Genomic DNA, 17,661 nt, shown 5'->3' with positions numbered 1-17,661 from the left:
TCAGTGAGACTCTGATCCCCTACTGGAGCCTGGCAGGGAGGGTGGGCTATGACACCCAGGAGCTCTCACTTTCTGAGCAGGCAACTCCAGCCCCGTGCTGCACCCCGCCCTCGGGGCAGGCCAAGTCCTCTCCATCGTGGCGGCAGTGCGCCAGGGACAGCTCTGTTCCTGAGCACTTCACTCCGCTCATGACCACCTTGTTGGCGTTGATATTTCCGTGCCAATACCAGGTGTCCTGGATGAATCAACAACAACAACAAAATGGGCAGTACGTCACCTAGAATTGTCATTTTCCCATATTCTATCAAATTTCAGCCTCACAAAAGTCCCAAGCCTTTATGATCCCATTATTCAGATGGAGACAGCCAAGGCACAAAGAGTCACTTACCCAAGTCATGCAGTCTGTTGGTGGCGGTGCGAGTGAGACCCTCACACTGGATTCTGCCCCTCCCCCCTTCTGGAAAGCACAGCTAAGGGCGTGTTCAATGTTGTGTGTCAGGAATGGCAGCTCAGGCTGCCCACTCCCTCTCCCTGAGCCGGGGGCAGACATTACTAATCAATCACAGCACTCTCCTCTAAGCCTGACTGTGCTCTCAGAATCCTTCTCAACACAGTGCTCCAGGAATACACTGCCAATTGATCAGAATTGGCAGGAGAGAAGAAATCTATTCACATATGTCAATAGTTAGTTCCATGTTCATAAATCTCATTGGTTCTGTTTCTCTAATGAACCTGACTACACACCCTTATCCTCTAGAGAGAAAACTGGGGCCTCGGGAAGGGATAGGGCTTGCAATCAGGGACAGATCTGGGACTGGTATCAGGGGCAGGCCCGTTCACAGCCTCAGCTGTGAGGCCCAGGTGTCTTAGGAACGAGCCGACGGGGGAACAAAAACAGCTGGACAGCCACTCTGTTGTAATGAGCACTGTTTTTCGACTCTCCTTGAAGAACCGGAGAGCACCCTAGCTTGTCATAAGCAGTATTAGCAGAAACATTACATGGCCCTGCGAAGCCAGGCTCCCAGAGGGCCCCGGGTACCAGAGGCCTACCCCTTCTGGATGCCCAGCACCTACCCTGGGCCCTGGGCAGCCCCCAGCAAGCAGTCAGGCTCAGCAAGGCTGCCTGAGTTCTCCCACGTCCCTTCCTAAGAAACCCCTTCCCCGAGCAGGCCACCTGGGCACAGGGGCTGAAATCAGGGTTAGCAAAGCAGGATGGGGGAGCTTCAGACATTTTCTTGTTCTGGGAGAAGCTGAAGGAGAGTGTTTAGAGCCAGGATATTGAGGACCTGGGACTCTTCATTGCATGTCACGGGGAGGCATAGAAGGGTGGCCGCTTTGCCCCAGATCATTGCGCAGCCGGCTGGTAGGGCTCTGGTTGGGAACAGACCCGGAGCCTCCCGGCTCCTGCTTCTCCGGCCCCCAGCCTCTTTCTGACAATGTTCCCCCATAGGATGGGGTCCAGAAAGCAATGATTTTGTCTTTCTTCTGATAGGGGCAGGAGCTTAAATGCCCTCAGCTGAGTCCCTCTCTGTAAGGAAGGGCCGGCGGGGAGGAGGGTGCAGTGGCTGTGAAAGGGCCCTGGACAAGGCTTGGGGATTTACCAGCCAACCACGGAGAGGATGCCTGGACGTGGACACCGTGGGGAAGCATGTTCCGGGTGAGCTAAGGCGTCTGGGGGGTTGGGCTGGGCGGTCTTCACTGCCCCACAGGACTGAGTGGCTTCCGTCTGCAAAAGGCACATCGGGATGGCCCGGGAGGAGCCCTTGGCACAGTGCGAATCCCAGCACGCAGAGCTGAGACCGTGAAACCAGAGTCCAGAGAGCACGTGACCCACCCAAGGACTCAGGGCTGTGGAGAGCAGCGTGGGAGCCGGGATAAGGCTCTTCCTCAGAGTCCATGGCTGTCTGTCTCCTGGGGCTCATGGAAGATGGGGACTGACGAGAGATGGGCAGGATCAGACTGGATGGAGGGTTCAAGGCCCTCAAGGATTTCTCACCTGGAAGGCGTTGCTGGCAAACCCCAGGCCCAGCTGCCGGCAGACCACCATGGCCTCCACGATGCCCCAGTTCTCGCCGCACACTGTCCCCCACACGAGGGACCCGTTCCTCTCCACCAGCACCTCCACTCGGCCCTCATAGGGGTTTCGGCCCCCGTTCAGGCGCAGCTGTGGAGAGAAAGGAAGGCAAGATCGCCACGAGGGGAAGGCAGGTTGATGCCCCTCCGTACTGCCCTCAGTCCCAATTTCCCCAAGGCAGGGGGTCCTGCCTGCGACACAGATCCCGCAGCATCGCTGAGAGCCTACTGTGTGCCGCAGGCATCGTGCCCAGCATGGTCTTCTGTATTCGGTCCCCCTCCCCCACCCCACCGCAGGCATCCTGGTGCCCTAGAAGCCTGTGCACTGATCCCTCTGAGCAGCACAGCAGAATCTGCTTCTGCTGCCCATGTGCCCACCAGGGGGGCTGCTCTTAGATCAGACACTTGGAAGGATGCAGCAAGAGGCCTTAAAACGGTAGAATCCCCTGACTCCTTCCTGGACCCTTTTCTCCTCGCCACACCTCCTGCCCCCAGGTTCCAGGTCCTGATGCCATCTCCTCCCACAGCGTCCCCTGCTGTCCTCCCCCGCAGAACTCTCTTCTGAGACCCATACAGCCAGCTGCCTGTCCCACCGGGCACCTCGGAGACCCCAGATCTAACTTGTCCTCTTTTCTCTCTCCACCTAAAGCTGTGCTCTACCTCCCCCTCGTTCCCTATTTCAGCTAAAGCCACTACCATCTGTCCCAGGGGCAGCACACCGTGTAGCGTGAAAGCAGCCATCACAATATGTAAATGATAGGACACATCTGTGTGCCCATAAAGCCATATATACAAAACTAGGCAGAGGGATGGGTCTGGACTGCAAGCTGTAGTTTGCCGATCCCGGATCTATTCCGTTAGACAAGCCAGAAATCTGGGTGCGATCCTCAGCATCGCCTTCTCTCTCACCCCCCCACATCCCGTCAGAATCTTCCTCCGTAGATTTTATCTCCCAAGTCTCTCTCCGACGTGCCCTCCTCCTGGACTCCAGCTCCATCCATCCTTACCCTCTCGTCCCAGGCACCGTCACCTCTCACCTGAACCAGCCCTCCTCACCTCCTGTTGCCTCTCCTCTTGCCTTCACTGACCCATTCTCCACGCAGAGGCCAGAGTGACATTTGAAAAACACCCAAGCGCATCCCTCCCCTAGAACACGTCCATGGTTTCCCATTGCCCCACTACTCCTCTCTTCATCCTAATCGCGTGTCTCTCTCCTCCCTGTTCTCCGACCTCCAAGGGCACGGCCTTCGTTCAGTTTCCATGGCTACCTAACTGTCTTGACCATGTCACACAGTAAGTCTCATTTCACACTGAAGCCTATTATATACAGAGGCCCTTTGGCCTGGCTGGTCCCACTCATCTTTCCAATCCTAGACCCAACGGCGCTTCCCTCCGATGGGGGTCAGTGCCCACTTACACAGTCTATCACTCCCTCTACATCTCCTTCCTAGCCTTCTTGATAAGTATAGTTAAGCTAATTCACAATTTAACGTCTGTCTCCTCTGCTAGATTTTAAGTACCGAAGAGCAGAGCTGTATTTGTCTGGTTTACTGGGTGATCAATAACTAAGACAGCACCTCCCACATGTTAGGTGTATGCCAAGACTGTTTTTGGAATGGATGAATACACGATCAGTCTTACGGAGTGAAAACGTGGACCAACTTAAGTGAGCCCAAGCGGGGAGATCTGGAATTTGGGGAAGGGTTCTGAAACTGCAGCCTTTCATCCAGATACCTTACCCTGCTTTCCTTTATGCTTCTAACAATTCATTCCTTTGAGATAAGGTATAACACTTCCAGGAATCCTCAGCTGTTTGTTTGCCCATCCTTAGCAACGGCACGACACCTCAGTCACAGGTCGTAATTCTTAGGGGCTGGGAGGGTCACCGAGGTCAGCCGACAAACAGACAAGCCGAGGGCAGACATGATACTCGATCTACCTGCCACGGTTGTCGAGCGGATGCATAAATGAGGTAGTTCATGTAAAGTGCTCAAACAAGGCCTGGCACCAAGTGAGTGCCAAGAGCTATCAGACATCCTCACAGCAATGATCATCGTTAGGGTGGGAGTCCCAGCAGAAAGCAAGCCTCTCTTCAGGGGAGCTAGAAGAGGTCAGAGCAGGCAGGAAGGGGGCTGGCCTTCGGGAGGATGACATTTGTCTTCCTGGGTGTCTCTGGGTTGAAGGAAACCCCGAAGAAGCTGGACACTGGACACCGGATATGCATTGTACATCAACCATGACTAACATATCTTTGGATCTATGTAAAAACACAAACAGGTAAGATGGGAAGAGCCATCAAGAAAGTCCTAGAAGAAGGGCTTCCCTGGTGGCGCAGCGGTTGAGAGTCCGCCTGCCGATGCAGGGGACACGGGTTCGTGCCCCGGTCCGGGAGGATCCCACATGCCGCAGAGCAGCTGGGCCCGTGAGCCATGGCCGCCGAGCCTGCGCGTCTGGAGCCTGTGCTCCGCAACGGGAGAGGCCACAACAGTGAGAGGCCCGCATAAAAAAAAAAAAACAAAGGAAGTCCTAGAAGGGCCCGAAGTTCAGCAGGGGGCAAGTCACCCAGCTCCAACATGCAGGGGAAGGCCAGCAGCCCTTGGGCAGGGTGCGCCTTCAACCCATCCGGGATGTCTCTAGAGGTAACTTCAAGCCATCCCCTCTGTTTATTTGAGTCCTAATACAGGCCTGTATTTTACCATATGCTTCCTTTATGTGATAACTGAACTCTGCCGGTAATGCTGGCACCTTCTGAGAGATGAAATGAATTGTGCATAGTTCACAGGATCCATTCATTCATCCGGTATTTATTGAGCGTTTACTATATGACAGGCCCAGTGCTCAGTGCTGGGAAATTCACAGGCAGACTTTCAGAGCACTTATCGTGTCTCTAGAGGCCCTATGCAAGCCCTTTATGGACATTCGGTCCTCACAGCACCCCTAGGAGGCAGCAGTACCATGTCATCCAAATTTCACAGATGAGAAAGTAGAGTCTCAGATACAGTAAGTGTCTCTTAACCATCATGCTAGACCACCTCCAAACCATGCATGTAAGCCCCCTTCTCCAGGGATGCTTTTGTCCCAAAGCAGGGACCACCAAGCCAGAACTGGGGACCGACTCACAGTCAGGATGGAGAATGGAGCACTGCTGCTGGGAGGTTGGGGCTCTGAAGCCTGGGCTTATGTTCTGAGGCCTTTCCTGTCCACTGGGGTCAGACTGAGCCCTGAGGTTTAGGATACTCACTAAGGCACCTAATTTTGTGCCTTGTGCAAACCATCTCCGGTCGCCTCTGAGTGGCTACAGCCTTGGCAAGGAGCGGTCTGCCAGCCCCCCACGCATGTCCCCTCTCCCCACCCGCCTGGCCCCCTGAGTCTCCGGCCTCCTGGCCCGAGGACACTCTGTGTCCTGGATAGACAGACAGTGGGGACTGTGACGGCGACCGCAGGCCTCTCCTCTCGGCCTCAGGCTGAGCCCTCTAACAGCTTGTGTCCTGATTTAGGAGCCTTGAGCCTCCCTTCTCTTTGGGAGGTCCAAGTCCTTTCCCCTTTCTAGAATCTCACCGCCGAGCCTGGTGAAGCTGCAGGCCGGCACAGGGATGCACCCTGGGGAGGTGGAGGCCGTGAGTGAGGACCCCTCCCGTGGGCCAGGCTGGCACTGAAGTTCGGAACGCCAGTGGGCGGTGATGATTAAAAGCAGAATGACGATCGGTTCAAGATGTCGGAGTAGAAGGACGTGCTCTCACTCCCTCTCGCGAGAGCACCGGAATCACAGCTAACTGCTGAACAATCATTGACAGGAAGACACTGGAAATCACCAGAAAAGATACCCCACATCCAAAGACAAAGGAGAAGCCGCAATGAGATGGTAGGAGGGGCGCAATTACAATAAAATCAAATCCCATAACTGCTGGGTGGGTGACACACAAACTGGAGAACAATTCCACAGAAGTCCACCCACTGGAGTGAAGGTTCTGAGCCCCACGTCAGGCTTCCCAACCCGGGGGTCCGGCAACGGGAGGAGGAATTCCTAGGGATTCAGACTTCAAAGTCTAGTGGGACTTGATTGCAGGACTTTGACAGGACTGGGGGAAACAGAGACTCCACTCTTGGAGGGCACACACAAAGTAGTGTGGGACCCAGGGGAAGGAGCAGTGACCCCTTGGAGACTGAACCAGACCTACCTGCTAGTGTTGGAGGGTCTCCTACAGAGGCGGTGTGTGTGTGGGGGGGTGGCTGTGTCTCACTCTGAGGACAAGGACACTGCCAGCAGAAGATTTGGGAAGTACTCCTTGGCGTGAGTCCTCCCAGAGTCCACCATTAGCCCCACCAAAGAGCTGTGTAGGCTCCAGTGTTGGGTCACCTCAGGCCAAACAACCAACAGGGAGGGAACCCAGCCCCACCCATTAGCAGACAAGTGGATTAAAGTTTTACTGAGCTCTGCCTACCAGAGCAACAGCCAGCTCTATCCACCACCAGTCCCTCCCATCAGGAAACTTGCACAAGCCTCTTAGATAGCCTCATCCACCAGACGGCAGAAAGCAGAAGCAAGAACTACAATCCTGCAGCCTGTGGAACAAAAAACACATTCACAGAAAGATAGACAAGATGAAAAGGCAGAGGGCTATGTACCAGATGAAGGAACAAGGTAAAACCCCAGAAAAACAACTAAATGAAGCAGAGACAGGAAACCTTACAGAAAAAGAATTCAGAATAATGGTAGTGAAGATGATCCAGGACGTTGGAAAAAGAGTGGAAGCAAAGATCGAGAAGATGCAAGAAATGTTTAACAAAGACCTAGAAGAATTAAAAAACAAACAAACAGAGACGAACAATACAATAACAAATGAAAAATACACTAGAAGGAATCAACAGTAGAATAACTGAGGCAGAAGAACGGATAAGTGACCTGGAGACAGAATGGTGGAATTCACTGCTGCGGAACAGAATAAAAAAAAAAAAAGAAATGAAGACAGCCTAAGAGACCTCTGGGACAACATTAAACACAACAACATTCACATTATAGGGGTCCCAGAAGGAGAAGAGAGAGAGAAAGGACCCGAGAAAATATTTGAAGAGATTATAGTCGAAAACTTCCCTACATTGGGAAAGGAAATAGCCACCCAAGTCCAGGAAGCACAGAGAGTCCCAGGCAGGATAAACCCAAGGAGGAACATGCCAAGACACATAGTAATCAAATTGACAGAAATTAAAGACAAAGAAAAATTATTGAAAGCAACAAGGGAAAAACAACAAATAACATACAAGGGAACTCCCATAAGGTTAACAGCTGATTTCTCAGCAGAAACTCTACAAGCCAGAAGGGAGGGCATGATATATTTAAAGTGATGAAAGGGAAGAACCTACAACCAAGATTACTCTACCCCACAAGGATCTCATTTAGATTCGACGGAGAAATCAAAAGCTTTACAGACAAGCAAAAGCTAAGAGAATTAAGCACCACCAAACGAGCTCTTCAACAAATCAAAAGGAACTTCACTAAGTGGGAAACACAAGAGAAGAAAAGGACCTACAAAAACAAACCCACTGAGCCTGCGCGTCTGGAGCCTGTGCTCTGCAACGGGGGAGGCCGCAGTAGTGAGAGGCCCGCGCACCGCGATGAAGAGTGGCCCCCACTTGCCGCAACTGGAGAAAGCCCTCGCACGGAAATGAAGACCCAACACAGCCATAAATAAATAAAACTAAAAAAAAAAAAAAGCAAACCCATAACAATTAAGAAAATGGTAATAGGAACATACATATCGATAATTACCTTAAACATGAAAGGATTCAATGCTCCAACCAAAAGACACAGGCTCGCTCAATGGATACAAGAACAAGACCCATCTATATGCTGTCTACTGAAGAGACCCACTTCAGACACAGGGACACATAGAGTCTGAAAGTGAGGGGATGGAAGAAGATATTCTTTGCAAATGGAAATCAAAAGAAAGCTGGAGTAGCAATACTCATATCAGTTAAAATAGACTTTAAAATAAAGAATGTTACAAGAGACAAGGAAGGGCACTACACAGATCAAGGGATCAAGCCAAGAAGAAGATATAACAATTATAAATATATATGCGCCCAACATAGGAGCACCTCAATACATAAGGCAACTGCTAACAGCTATAAAAGAGGAAATCGACCGTAACACAATAATAGTGGGGACTTTAACACCTCACTTACACCAATGGACAGATCATCCAAACAGAAAATTAATAAGGAAACACAAGCTTTAAATGACACAATAGACCAGATAGATTTAATTGATATTTATAGGACGTTCCATCCAAAAACAGCAGATTACACTTTCTTCTCAAGTGTGCACGAACATTCTCCAGGATAGATCACATCTTGGGTCAGAAATCAAGCCTCAGTAATTTAAGAAAACTGAAATCATATCAAGCATCTTTTCTGACCACAACGCTATGAGATTAGAAATCAATTACAGGGGAAAAGAAAGGTAAAATACACAAACACATGGAGGCTAAACAATACACTACTAAATAACCAAGAGATCACTGAAGAAATCAAAGAGGAAATCAAAAAATACCTAGAGACAAATGACAATGAAAACACGACTATCCAAAACCTATGGGATGCAGCAAAAGCAGTTCTAAGAGGGAAGGTTATAGCAATACAAGCCTACCTCAAGAAACAAGAAAAATCTCAAATAAACAATCTAATCTTACACCTAAAGGAACTAGAGAAAGAAGAACAAACAAAACCCAAAGTTAGTAGAAGGAAAGTAATCATAAAGATCAGAGCAGAAATAAATGAAATAGAAACAAAGAAAACAATAACAAAGATCAATAAAACTAAAAGCTGGTTCTTTGAGAAGGTAAACAAAATAAATAAACCATTAGCCAGACTCATCAAGAAAAAGAGGGAGAGGACTCAAATCAATGAAAAAGGAGAAGTTACAACAGACACTGCAGAAATACAAAGCATCCTAAGAGACTGCTACAAGCAACCCTATGCCAATAAAATGGACATCCTGGGAGAAATAGACAAACTCTTAGAAAGGTATAACCTTCCAGGACTGAACCAGGAAGAAACAGAAAATATGAACTGACCAATCACAAGTAATGAAATTGAAACTGTGATTAAAAATCTTCCAGCAAACAAAACTCCAGGATCAGACGGCTTCACAGGTGAATTCCATCAAACATTTAGAGAAGAGCTAACACCCATCCTTCTCAAATGCTTTCAAAAAATTGCAGAGGAAGGAAAACTCCCAAACTCATTGTATGAGGCCACCATTACCCTGATGCCAAAACCAGACGAAGATACTACAAAAAAAGAGAATTACAGACCCATATCACTGATGAATATAGATGCAAAAATCCTCAACAAAGTACTAGCAAACAGAATCCAACAACACATTAAAAGAATCACACACCATGATCAAGTGGGATTTATCCCAGGGATGCAAGGATTCTTCAATATATGCAAATCAATCAATGTGATACACCATATTAACATGGAAGAATAAAAACCATATGATCATCTCAGTAGATGCAGAAAAAGCTTTTGACAAAATTCAACACCCATTTATGATAAAAACTCTCCGAGGGGCTTCCCTGGTGGCGCAGTGGTTGAGAGTCTACCTGCCGATGCAGGGGACACGGGTTCGTGCCCCGGTCCGGGAAGATCCCACATGCTGCGGAGCGGCTGGGCCTGTGAGCCATGGCCGCTGAGCCTGCGCGTCCAGAGCCTGTGCTCCGCAACGGGAGAGGCCACAACAGTGAGAGGCCCGTGTACCACAAAAAAAAAAAAAACCTCTCCAAAAGTGGGCATGGAGGGAACCCACCTCAACATAATAAAGGCCATATATGACAAACCCACAGCAAACACCATTCTCAATGGTGAAAAACTGGAAGCATTTCCTCGAAGATCAGGAACCAGACAAGGATGTGCATTCTAGCCACTGTTATTCAACATAGTTTTGGAAGTCCTAACCATGGCAATCAGAGAAGGAAAGAAATAAAAGGAATACAACTTGGAAGAGAAGAAGTAAAACTGTCACTCTTTGCAGATGACATGATACTATATATAGAGAATCCTAAAGATGCCACCAGAAAACTACTAGAGCTAATCAATGAATTTAGTAAAGTTGCAGGATACAAAATTAGTGCACAGAAATCTCTGGCATTCCTATACACTAATGATGAAAAATCTGAAAGAGAAATTAAGGAAACACTCCCATTTACAACTGCAACAAAAAGAATAAAATACCTAGGAATAAACCTACCTAGGGAGACAAAAGACTTGTATGCAGAAACTATAAGACACTGATGAAAGAAATTAAAGATGATATAAACAGATGGAGAGATATACCATGTTCCTGGATTGGAGGAATCAGTATTGTGAAAATGACTATACTATCCAAAGCAATCTACAGTTTCAAAGCAATCCCTATCAAATTACCAATGACATTTTTCACAGAACTAGAACAAAAAATCTTAAAATTTGTATGGAGACACAAAAGACCCCGAATAGCCAAAGCAGTCTTGAGGGAAAAAAACGGAGCTGGAGGAATCAGACTCCCTGATTTCAGACTATACTACAAAACTACAGTAATCAAGACAATATGGTACAGGCACAAAAACAGAAATATAGATCAATGGAACAGGATAGAAAGCTCAGAGATAAACCCACACACCTATGGTCAACTAATCTATGACAAAGGAGGCAAGGATATACAATGGAGAAAAGACAGTCTCTTCAATAAGTGGTGCTAGGAAAACTGGGCAGCTACACATAAAAGAATGAAATTAGAACACTCCCTAACACCATACACACAAATAAACTCAAAATGGATTAGAGACCTAAATATAAGACCGGACACTATAAAACTCTTAGAGGAAAACATAGGAAGAACATTCTTTGACATAAATCACAGAAAGATCTTTTTTGATCCACCTCCTACAGTAATGGAAGTAAAACCAAAAATAAACAAATGGGACCTAATGAAACTTAAAAGCTTTTGCAAAGGAAAGGAAACTGTAAACAAGGCGAAAAGACAACCCTCAGAATGGGAGAAAATATTTGCAAACGAATCAACGGACAAAGGATTAATCTCCAAAATACATAAACAGCTCATGCAGCTCAATATTAAAAAAACAAACAACCCAATCCAAAAATGGGCAGAAGACCTAGATAGACATTTCTCCAAAGAAGATATACAGATGGGCAAGAAGCACTGAAAAGCTGCTCAACATCACTAGTTATTAGAGAAATGCAAATCAAAACTACAATGAGGTATCACCTCACACCAGTAAGAATGGGCATCATCAGAAAATCTACAAACAACAAATGCTGGAGAGGGTGTGGAGAAAAGGGAACCCTCTTCCACTGTTGGTGGGAATGTAAATTGATACAGCCACTATGGAGAACAGTATGGAGGGTCATTAGAAAACTAAAAATAGAATTACCATGTGACCCAGCAATCCCACTACTGGGCATATACCCAGAGAAAACCATAATTCAAAAAGACACATGCACCCCAATGTTCATTGCAGCACTATTTACAATAGCCAGGTCATGGAAGCAACCTACATGCCCATCGACAGATGAATGGATAAAGAAGATGTGGTACATATATACAATGGAATATTACACAGCTATAAAAAGGAATGAAATTGGGTCATTTGTAGAGACGTGGATGGATCTAGAGACTGTCATACAGAGTGAAGTAAGTCAGAAAGAGAAAAAGAAATATCGTATACTAACGCAATATGTGGAACTTAGAAAAACGGTACAGATGAACCGGTTTGCAGGGCAGAAATAGAGGCACAGATGTAGATAACAAACGTATGGACACCAAGGGGAGGAAGGGGCGGGGGTGGGGTGGGGAGATTGGGACTGACATATATACACTAATATGTATAAAATGGGTAACTAATAAGAGCCTGCTGTACAAAAAAAATAATAAAATTTTTTAAAAAAAGCAGAATAAGTTTTAATTGGGTTTATCATTATTTTTTATCTCCCTACGGACTGTGCCCTGTGTTACTGACTGCACTGGGGGCTGATAGCTACCTCCGCTACCCCCTTCATAGGCCACTGCGTCCCAAAACTGACTTCATTTTGTTGCCCCAAGGTCAGTGAAAGATGAAGATGGGGGAGCCTAAAGAACCCACAGTTCACAGTTTGTCCCACTACCAGAGAGCACTGGGGCCCCAAGATTAAGTCTCAGTGTGAAGGCTCCTGTCTCAAGGGCTCTCTCTGGGAGGGTCCCTGTCCTTTGTCCAGCACTGCCTGTGCAGCCAAAGTTTGTTGGCCATGTGTTCCTGTCCTAGGTTTTAGAGCCAACAGAAGTCTGAGAGGCTCTGGCTGAAGAATGTGGCTGCACACTGACGCCGGGGCAAGGAAAACTTGGAGTCACCAGTGGCGAGCTGGGGCCTCTCCTTGAAGCACTTCCCAAAGCTCCAAGCTGTGGCCGTGCGTCCAAGGCTAAGCAAGCCTGGAGCAGCCTCCATAACAGGGAGCAGGGTTCCATCACCCCGGGAGGAATCCAGGCACCTCAAGATGCATTGGAGGCCTTTTCTCATTTTCTAGAAAACTCTGGAGGGAACAAAAGAGGCCAGCCATGAAGTTCAAATTCAGCCCAGGACACAACTCTCTATTTCCAGGGCCCCTGTCCTGGGTGTCCCATTCTGGAAGCAGCCTGGCTCAATGCTCTGACTCTACCAGCATTGGTGGAACCCCAAGAGGCCTCGGGGTCAGCCAGGAGCCTCAGGCCTGCACCCTCTCCACCTCATTACCTTTCAAGGATGCCAGGAGAGGTCAATCCTCCTCCACTGTTTTTTTTAAAAACAACCCAAGGTATTTCTTTTTTCCTATTCCTTTGATTCTCGGTGGCAGCAGTATGGGGTTTGAAAGAAGGGAGTGAAGTGCAGGCAGCTGAAGTTTTCTGAGCGTGAATAGGGAAAACAAAACACCCACTTCCAGCCAGTGGGGCATGGTGAGGCCGCCCTGTGTTTTGATAACGTTGTGGTTCACCAGTCCCACACCTATTTTTGGAGGTGGCGGGTAGGAAGTGAGGTAACGCAACCCAGGTGTTAACATGAAAGCAAGCACGGGCATTCTCCAACTCACATTCCACATGTGGGCTTGGTCCTGCTACCCAGTCAGGGCCAGGCTCACAGTTCAGAAGGGAACTAGAGGTCAGCAAAGGTGCCAGGGCCCCTGCGTGGATTAGCTCGCCTGGTAAACCCACCTGCCAGTCCCAGAGCCTCCCTGCCTTGGCGTCTCACCCCAGCAATGAAAGAAACGCAGCTCTGCTGTGGCTGGATGGACAAAACCACCCGGTTCCAAGTCTCTGAGTTTTATTAGTCATTCAATACAGAAGTCAATTTCCTAATGAACTGCGGGCTGGAAGGGAAGCTAGGAATCACCTCTCTCACCTCTTTATTTTCTGAGGAGAAACTGAACCCTTAAAGAGATTAATTAAGGAATCAGCTAGTGCGTGATTGTCAGGAACTGACTTGTGTCACCCCCCAAATTCATATGCTGAAGCCCTAACCCCCATGTTAGTCCAAATGTGACTCACTTGGAGATAGGGCCTTTCAAGAGGTAACTAAGGTTAAATGAGATCATATGGATGGGCCCTAATCCAATAGGACTGGTTTCCTTAGAAGAGAAAGAGTCACCAGGGTTGTGTGTGCACGGAGGAAAGGCCATGTGAGGACACAGTGAGAAGGCGGCCATCTGCAAGCCAAGGGGAGAGGCCTCGAGAGAAATCAACCCTGCCGACACCTTGATCTTGGACTTCCAGCCTCCAGACTATGAGAATATCAATTTTTATTGTTTAAGCCACCCAGTCTGTGGTATTTTGCTATGGCAGCCCCAGAAAACTAACACAGTGATAAAGCTTGGGAGTCTTGATTTTTCTGCTCAGCGGCGTTACCAATGCCCTTGGGAGCCCCAAGGCAGGCCCTGCAGAAGCCTGGCCCACTGCCATGGGAGATGGCTCATACAGCCCACAGGGATTTCTTTCAGAGGTGACATCCTTCTTTTCCTTCCCGGGGGATAGAAATGGCAGATCCAGGCGTGCAACTCTCCCATGCCCTGTGCTTGAGCACTGGGCTCATCTTTTAGAGCCTGGAGGGCCCATGAAAGGGTGAGGGCTGTTTGTGCTGTGAGTGTGGTGCCCCCACTGGCATGACCGGCCACATGGGCAAGCTCAGCTCCACCCACCATAAAACCCTTCTAGAAAGCTTCACTTTCTTTGGCCTAGGTCTTTCCTTTGTGTTGAAAACCCCATTCCACCCAAGTCCGATCTGTCTGAAGAGAATGGTGTCCCAGCACACGGGGACTCTTGGCACGTCAGCTTTTACAGCTCTGTTATGGCCTTCTTGGAACGCTGCTCAGCAATTACAGACGGCAAGCCCTCCCTGCAGCTGTGGGGCTGTGGCCCACGCTCCTGCTTACCCCCAAGCAAATGCCTGGCTTGGCTGAGGGCTGTTGGGTTCACATTTTTGGCCCCATTGGGCGGTGAACTGTTGTGGCTGACCAATCCAGTAGTGCCTTTGACATGCTGGTGCCAAGGTCAAGAATCACTGTCAGAGCAGGCACCTGGCTGGGGAGCCACTCTGTACCCTGATGTGTCTGCATTTGCTCATTTAAAAAATAAGCCTTCAAGAAGTTCTTCCAACGTGCCAGCCCTGTACCAAATTCACGGTTTAGTGAAGAGCATTAAATAGGGTTTACCGGGCCTTTTTGTAGGATTGGATAGACGACCTCCTGGCAAAGAGGAGTTCATCCCGTTGGCTACCCCTGTGGGAAAGGTCACCCACACGAGGGGACACGATGCAGGTTTTTAGAGACCCCATCTCAGGAAGGGAGGGATGTGTCTCGGACATAACGCTGTAAAGGTTCCCTTTTCTTTCCCTCTGGAAGCCAACATACAGTCTTCGGTCCCCAGATACTATCTGTATTGTGCTTAGATCTGTGTGATTCGCAGACCTGCTGTAATGTGGTTCCTCTGGGTTCTTGGAAAGGGCTTTTGCCAAGGGCACCACAGGTGCTGTAGACCTTGAATCCCTCGCAGGAAGGGTTGAGTTACAATCACCCTGTATGTCCAGCCCCAGTGCAGGGCGTGGCGCACAGTGGATCCCCAGCATCTGCCAGTAAGGCCAGTAGAGCTCATCCATGTGTCTCTGCATCTCGCTCCTCCGCCAAGGCCAGGTGATGGTCACCAACAGTGAGAGCCGCAGAGCCTGACAACTTTCTGAGCTCATCATCAGAGCACCCTTCTACCACCTGTTGGAAAGCTTTAGCCTGAGGCCATCTGGTCTACATTTTCTGGGGCTTCAGTGACCAAAATATAACAGAGTTCCCTCTGGGAGTCCAGGCTCCTTACCCTTTTCTGGAAGCCCATGGCGGGGATGTTACATCTCACACCAGCATCTTCTTCATGGTTGCAGCCCTGAGACTCAGCATTGAACTTGCAGCCTATGATGGACTTCTCATTCCCGGTGCACTCGATTTCATTGAGGTGGATGGGTCCTATCCCTGGGGATGGAAAATGCACATAGGCTATGAAAGCTTCTAGGATGGGAAAGAAAGTTCCAGACAATAAGAACATGCCTCTCCCATCCTAAAAATCCTCCCAACCACCTCCTATAATCAGCTCGATGACCCAGGCCTCTTCTACCTGGAGAGAATTTTTTCTTGTCTTGGGAATCATTTCTTCCATGAGAAGAAACAAAAGTTGCTACTAACTTGTGTGACCTTGACCAACTCACTCAGCCTCTCTGAATATCGTTTTCTCACTGAAATAAAGGGGTTGGACTAGAGGACAACATTCCATGCACTGATGAATCCGAAAGGGGTGACTGTCACTGTGCAGTCAGGCTCCCCGCAGGAAAGAGATGGCATTCTCAAATTGGATGATCTGAGTTAGAGAAAGAGATTTTAAAAATAAAGGTATGGACAGAGCGTGGGGAAATCACAAAATCACAGTGGACAGTGCAGTACTTGTGGGCTAATAACCCTGGGGCACAGAGGCCACCCCCAGGCCTGCAGGAGTAAAAGGAGGGTGCCAATATCTGGCCCAGGAGAGCAAAAAAGCCATGTGGGGAGGCCAACTTTGAAGAGCCGTTACCCTCCGTGGAGGGACACAGTGGCCCACAAGGAAAGTAAAGACCTGACCCCTCCACTCTCCCCACCTCCAGTCTCCCCCAGGGCTCTCAGCTGGCCACACCCAAGCCTGCCTCCCAGGACCCTGGACCATGCGGGCAAGGCAGAGAGTGGAGCTGTAAGGGCAGACGGAAGACATTCAGCAAGGACCTCTAGTGTGCATGCGGGAATCTTCTCTTACAGGCACCGCGGTGACAAAGGGGGAGCCTCCTACTGCTGGGGAGAGGGAATTCTGTCTGTCCGGCATTCAGCTCAGCTCAGCTCACAGACCCACCTCTCCTCTGTCTAGCCCATCAAGATGGATCCAAGTCCAGTTCTTTCCGGGAGCTCCTGACTGCCCGGAAGCCCACCTTGGACCCTGTCTTGCCCTGCGTTCTCCTCTCTCTCCTGGTCCTTGCCACCCTCCTCTGGTTCGGGTCGGTCCCTCAGCACCCAAACGTGCTAAAATCTCCCATCTTTACAACGACCCTCCCCTGATCCTACACCTCCCTCCGGCCTGTCACGTTCCTTCCCTTCAGGGAGAACTTCTTGGCTCATCTGCTTTCATCCTTTCTAATTCCAGCAGGAGGGCCTTCTCCAGTCTGTTTCTCCACCAGCACCTCCCCATCTCAGGAAGTGGCACCTCCACCTACCTGGCCGTTCTCAGCAGAACCCAGAGGCACCGTCTCCTTCTCCTTTATCACAGACAAGCAATCCTTCACCATGTTCTGTTCGCTCCCCCCAAATCTCAGTGCTTTTCATTTCTGCCACCACGACACTAGTCCAACCCTGTCATCTCCCAGTAGGATGAATGAAATAGCCTCTAGTCTCCCTCCGGCTTTCTTAGTCCAAAATATTTGCCACGCACAGCCCAAGAGGTTTTTTTTATGCACATTGAATCATGTCACCCCCTGTCTTAAACCCCTGTGATGGCTTCTCACTGCACTTCAGGGTAAAATCCGCAGTCCCCAAATGGTCCAACCAGAGATAGGCCTCCACTTAGCGTTCCAGCTTTGCCTGCTCCTCCCTAGCTCGGCCACACCAGCCTCCCTTTGGCTGTTCCATTGGGCCAAGCATTTCCCTCCGCCTGGACCTTCTTCCTCCCCCTCCTCAGCAGCGAACTCCTGCTCATCCTTCAGGGCTCAGCTTTGATGCCACTTTGACGGCACAACCTTTCTGGGCCACATCTAAGCTGGGTCCCCTCGGGTAGCCTCCACTGAGCACTCTGCTTCACACTGCACTCAAGCGCCTCCCTGTTCAATGTCTGTCTGCTTCCCCACTGGGTTGGAGGCCCCACGAGGGCAGGCACTATGTCTGTGTGCCTTGTGAATTCCCAACAAGAGCCTGGCAAACAGGAAGTGTTGCAAGCAGCATCTGAATGGATGTCCTTGGCTTCACTAAGTCCCTTCTGACGTCAGCCTCTGTGCCAGGTGCTGGAGACTCACAGAGGAATTAAGGCAGGCC

The 17,661-nt window shown here is 49.2% G+C and overlaps 1 protein-coding gene across 1 annotated transcript in view; it reads right to left on the bottom strand.

The window, feature by feature from the left end:
- The window catches only part of LOXL2 (lysyl oxidase like 2), a 100,578-nt gene that overhangs the window by 18,638 nt on the left and 64,279 nt on the right, over positions 1-17,661 (bottom strand). The window contains exons 7-9 of the mRNA XM_029202472.1: positions 15,440-15,591; positions 1,997-2,164; positions 70-235 (exon numbers count right to left, since the gene is read on the bottom strand). Coding sequence (XP_029058305.1) covers positions 70-235; positions 1,997-2,164; positions 15,440-15,591 — 486 coding nt within the window. The remainder of the gene's footprint in view (positions 1-69; positions 236-1,996; positions 2,165-15,439; positions 15,592-17,661) is intronic.

The sequence above is a fragment of the Monodon monoceros genome, unplaced genomic scaffold, assembly GCF_005190385.1.
Source record: "Monodon monoceros isolate NGI ecotype Baffin Bay Population unplaced genomic scaffold, NGI_Narwhal_1 Super_Scaffold_5, whole genome shotgun sequence".
Taxonomy (NCBI): Eukaryota; Metazoa; Chordata; class Mammalia; order Artiodactyla; family Monodontidae; genus Monodon; species Monodon monoceros.
Note: the sequence above shows the minus strand (reverse complement) of the source record. Positions and strands in the feature narration are given on the sequence as shown.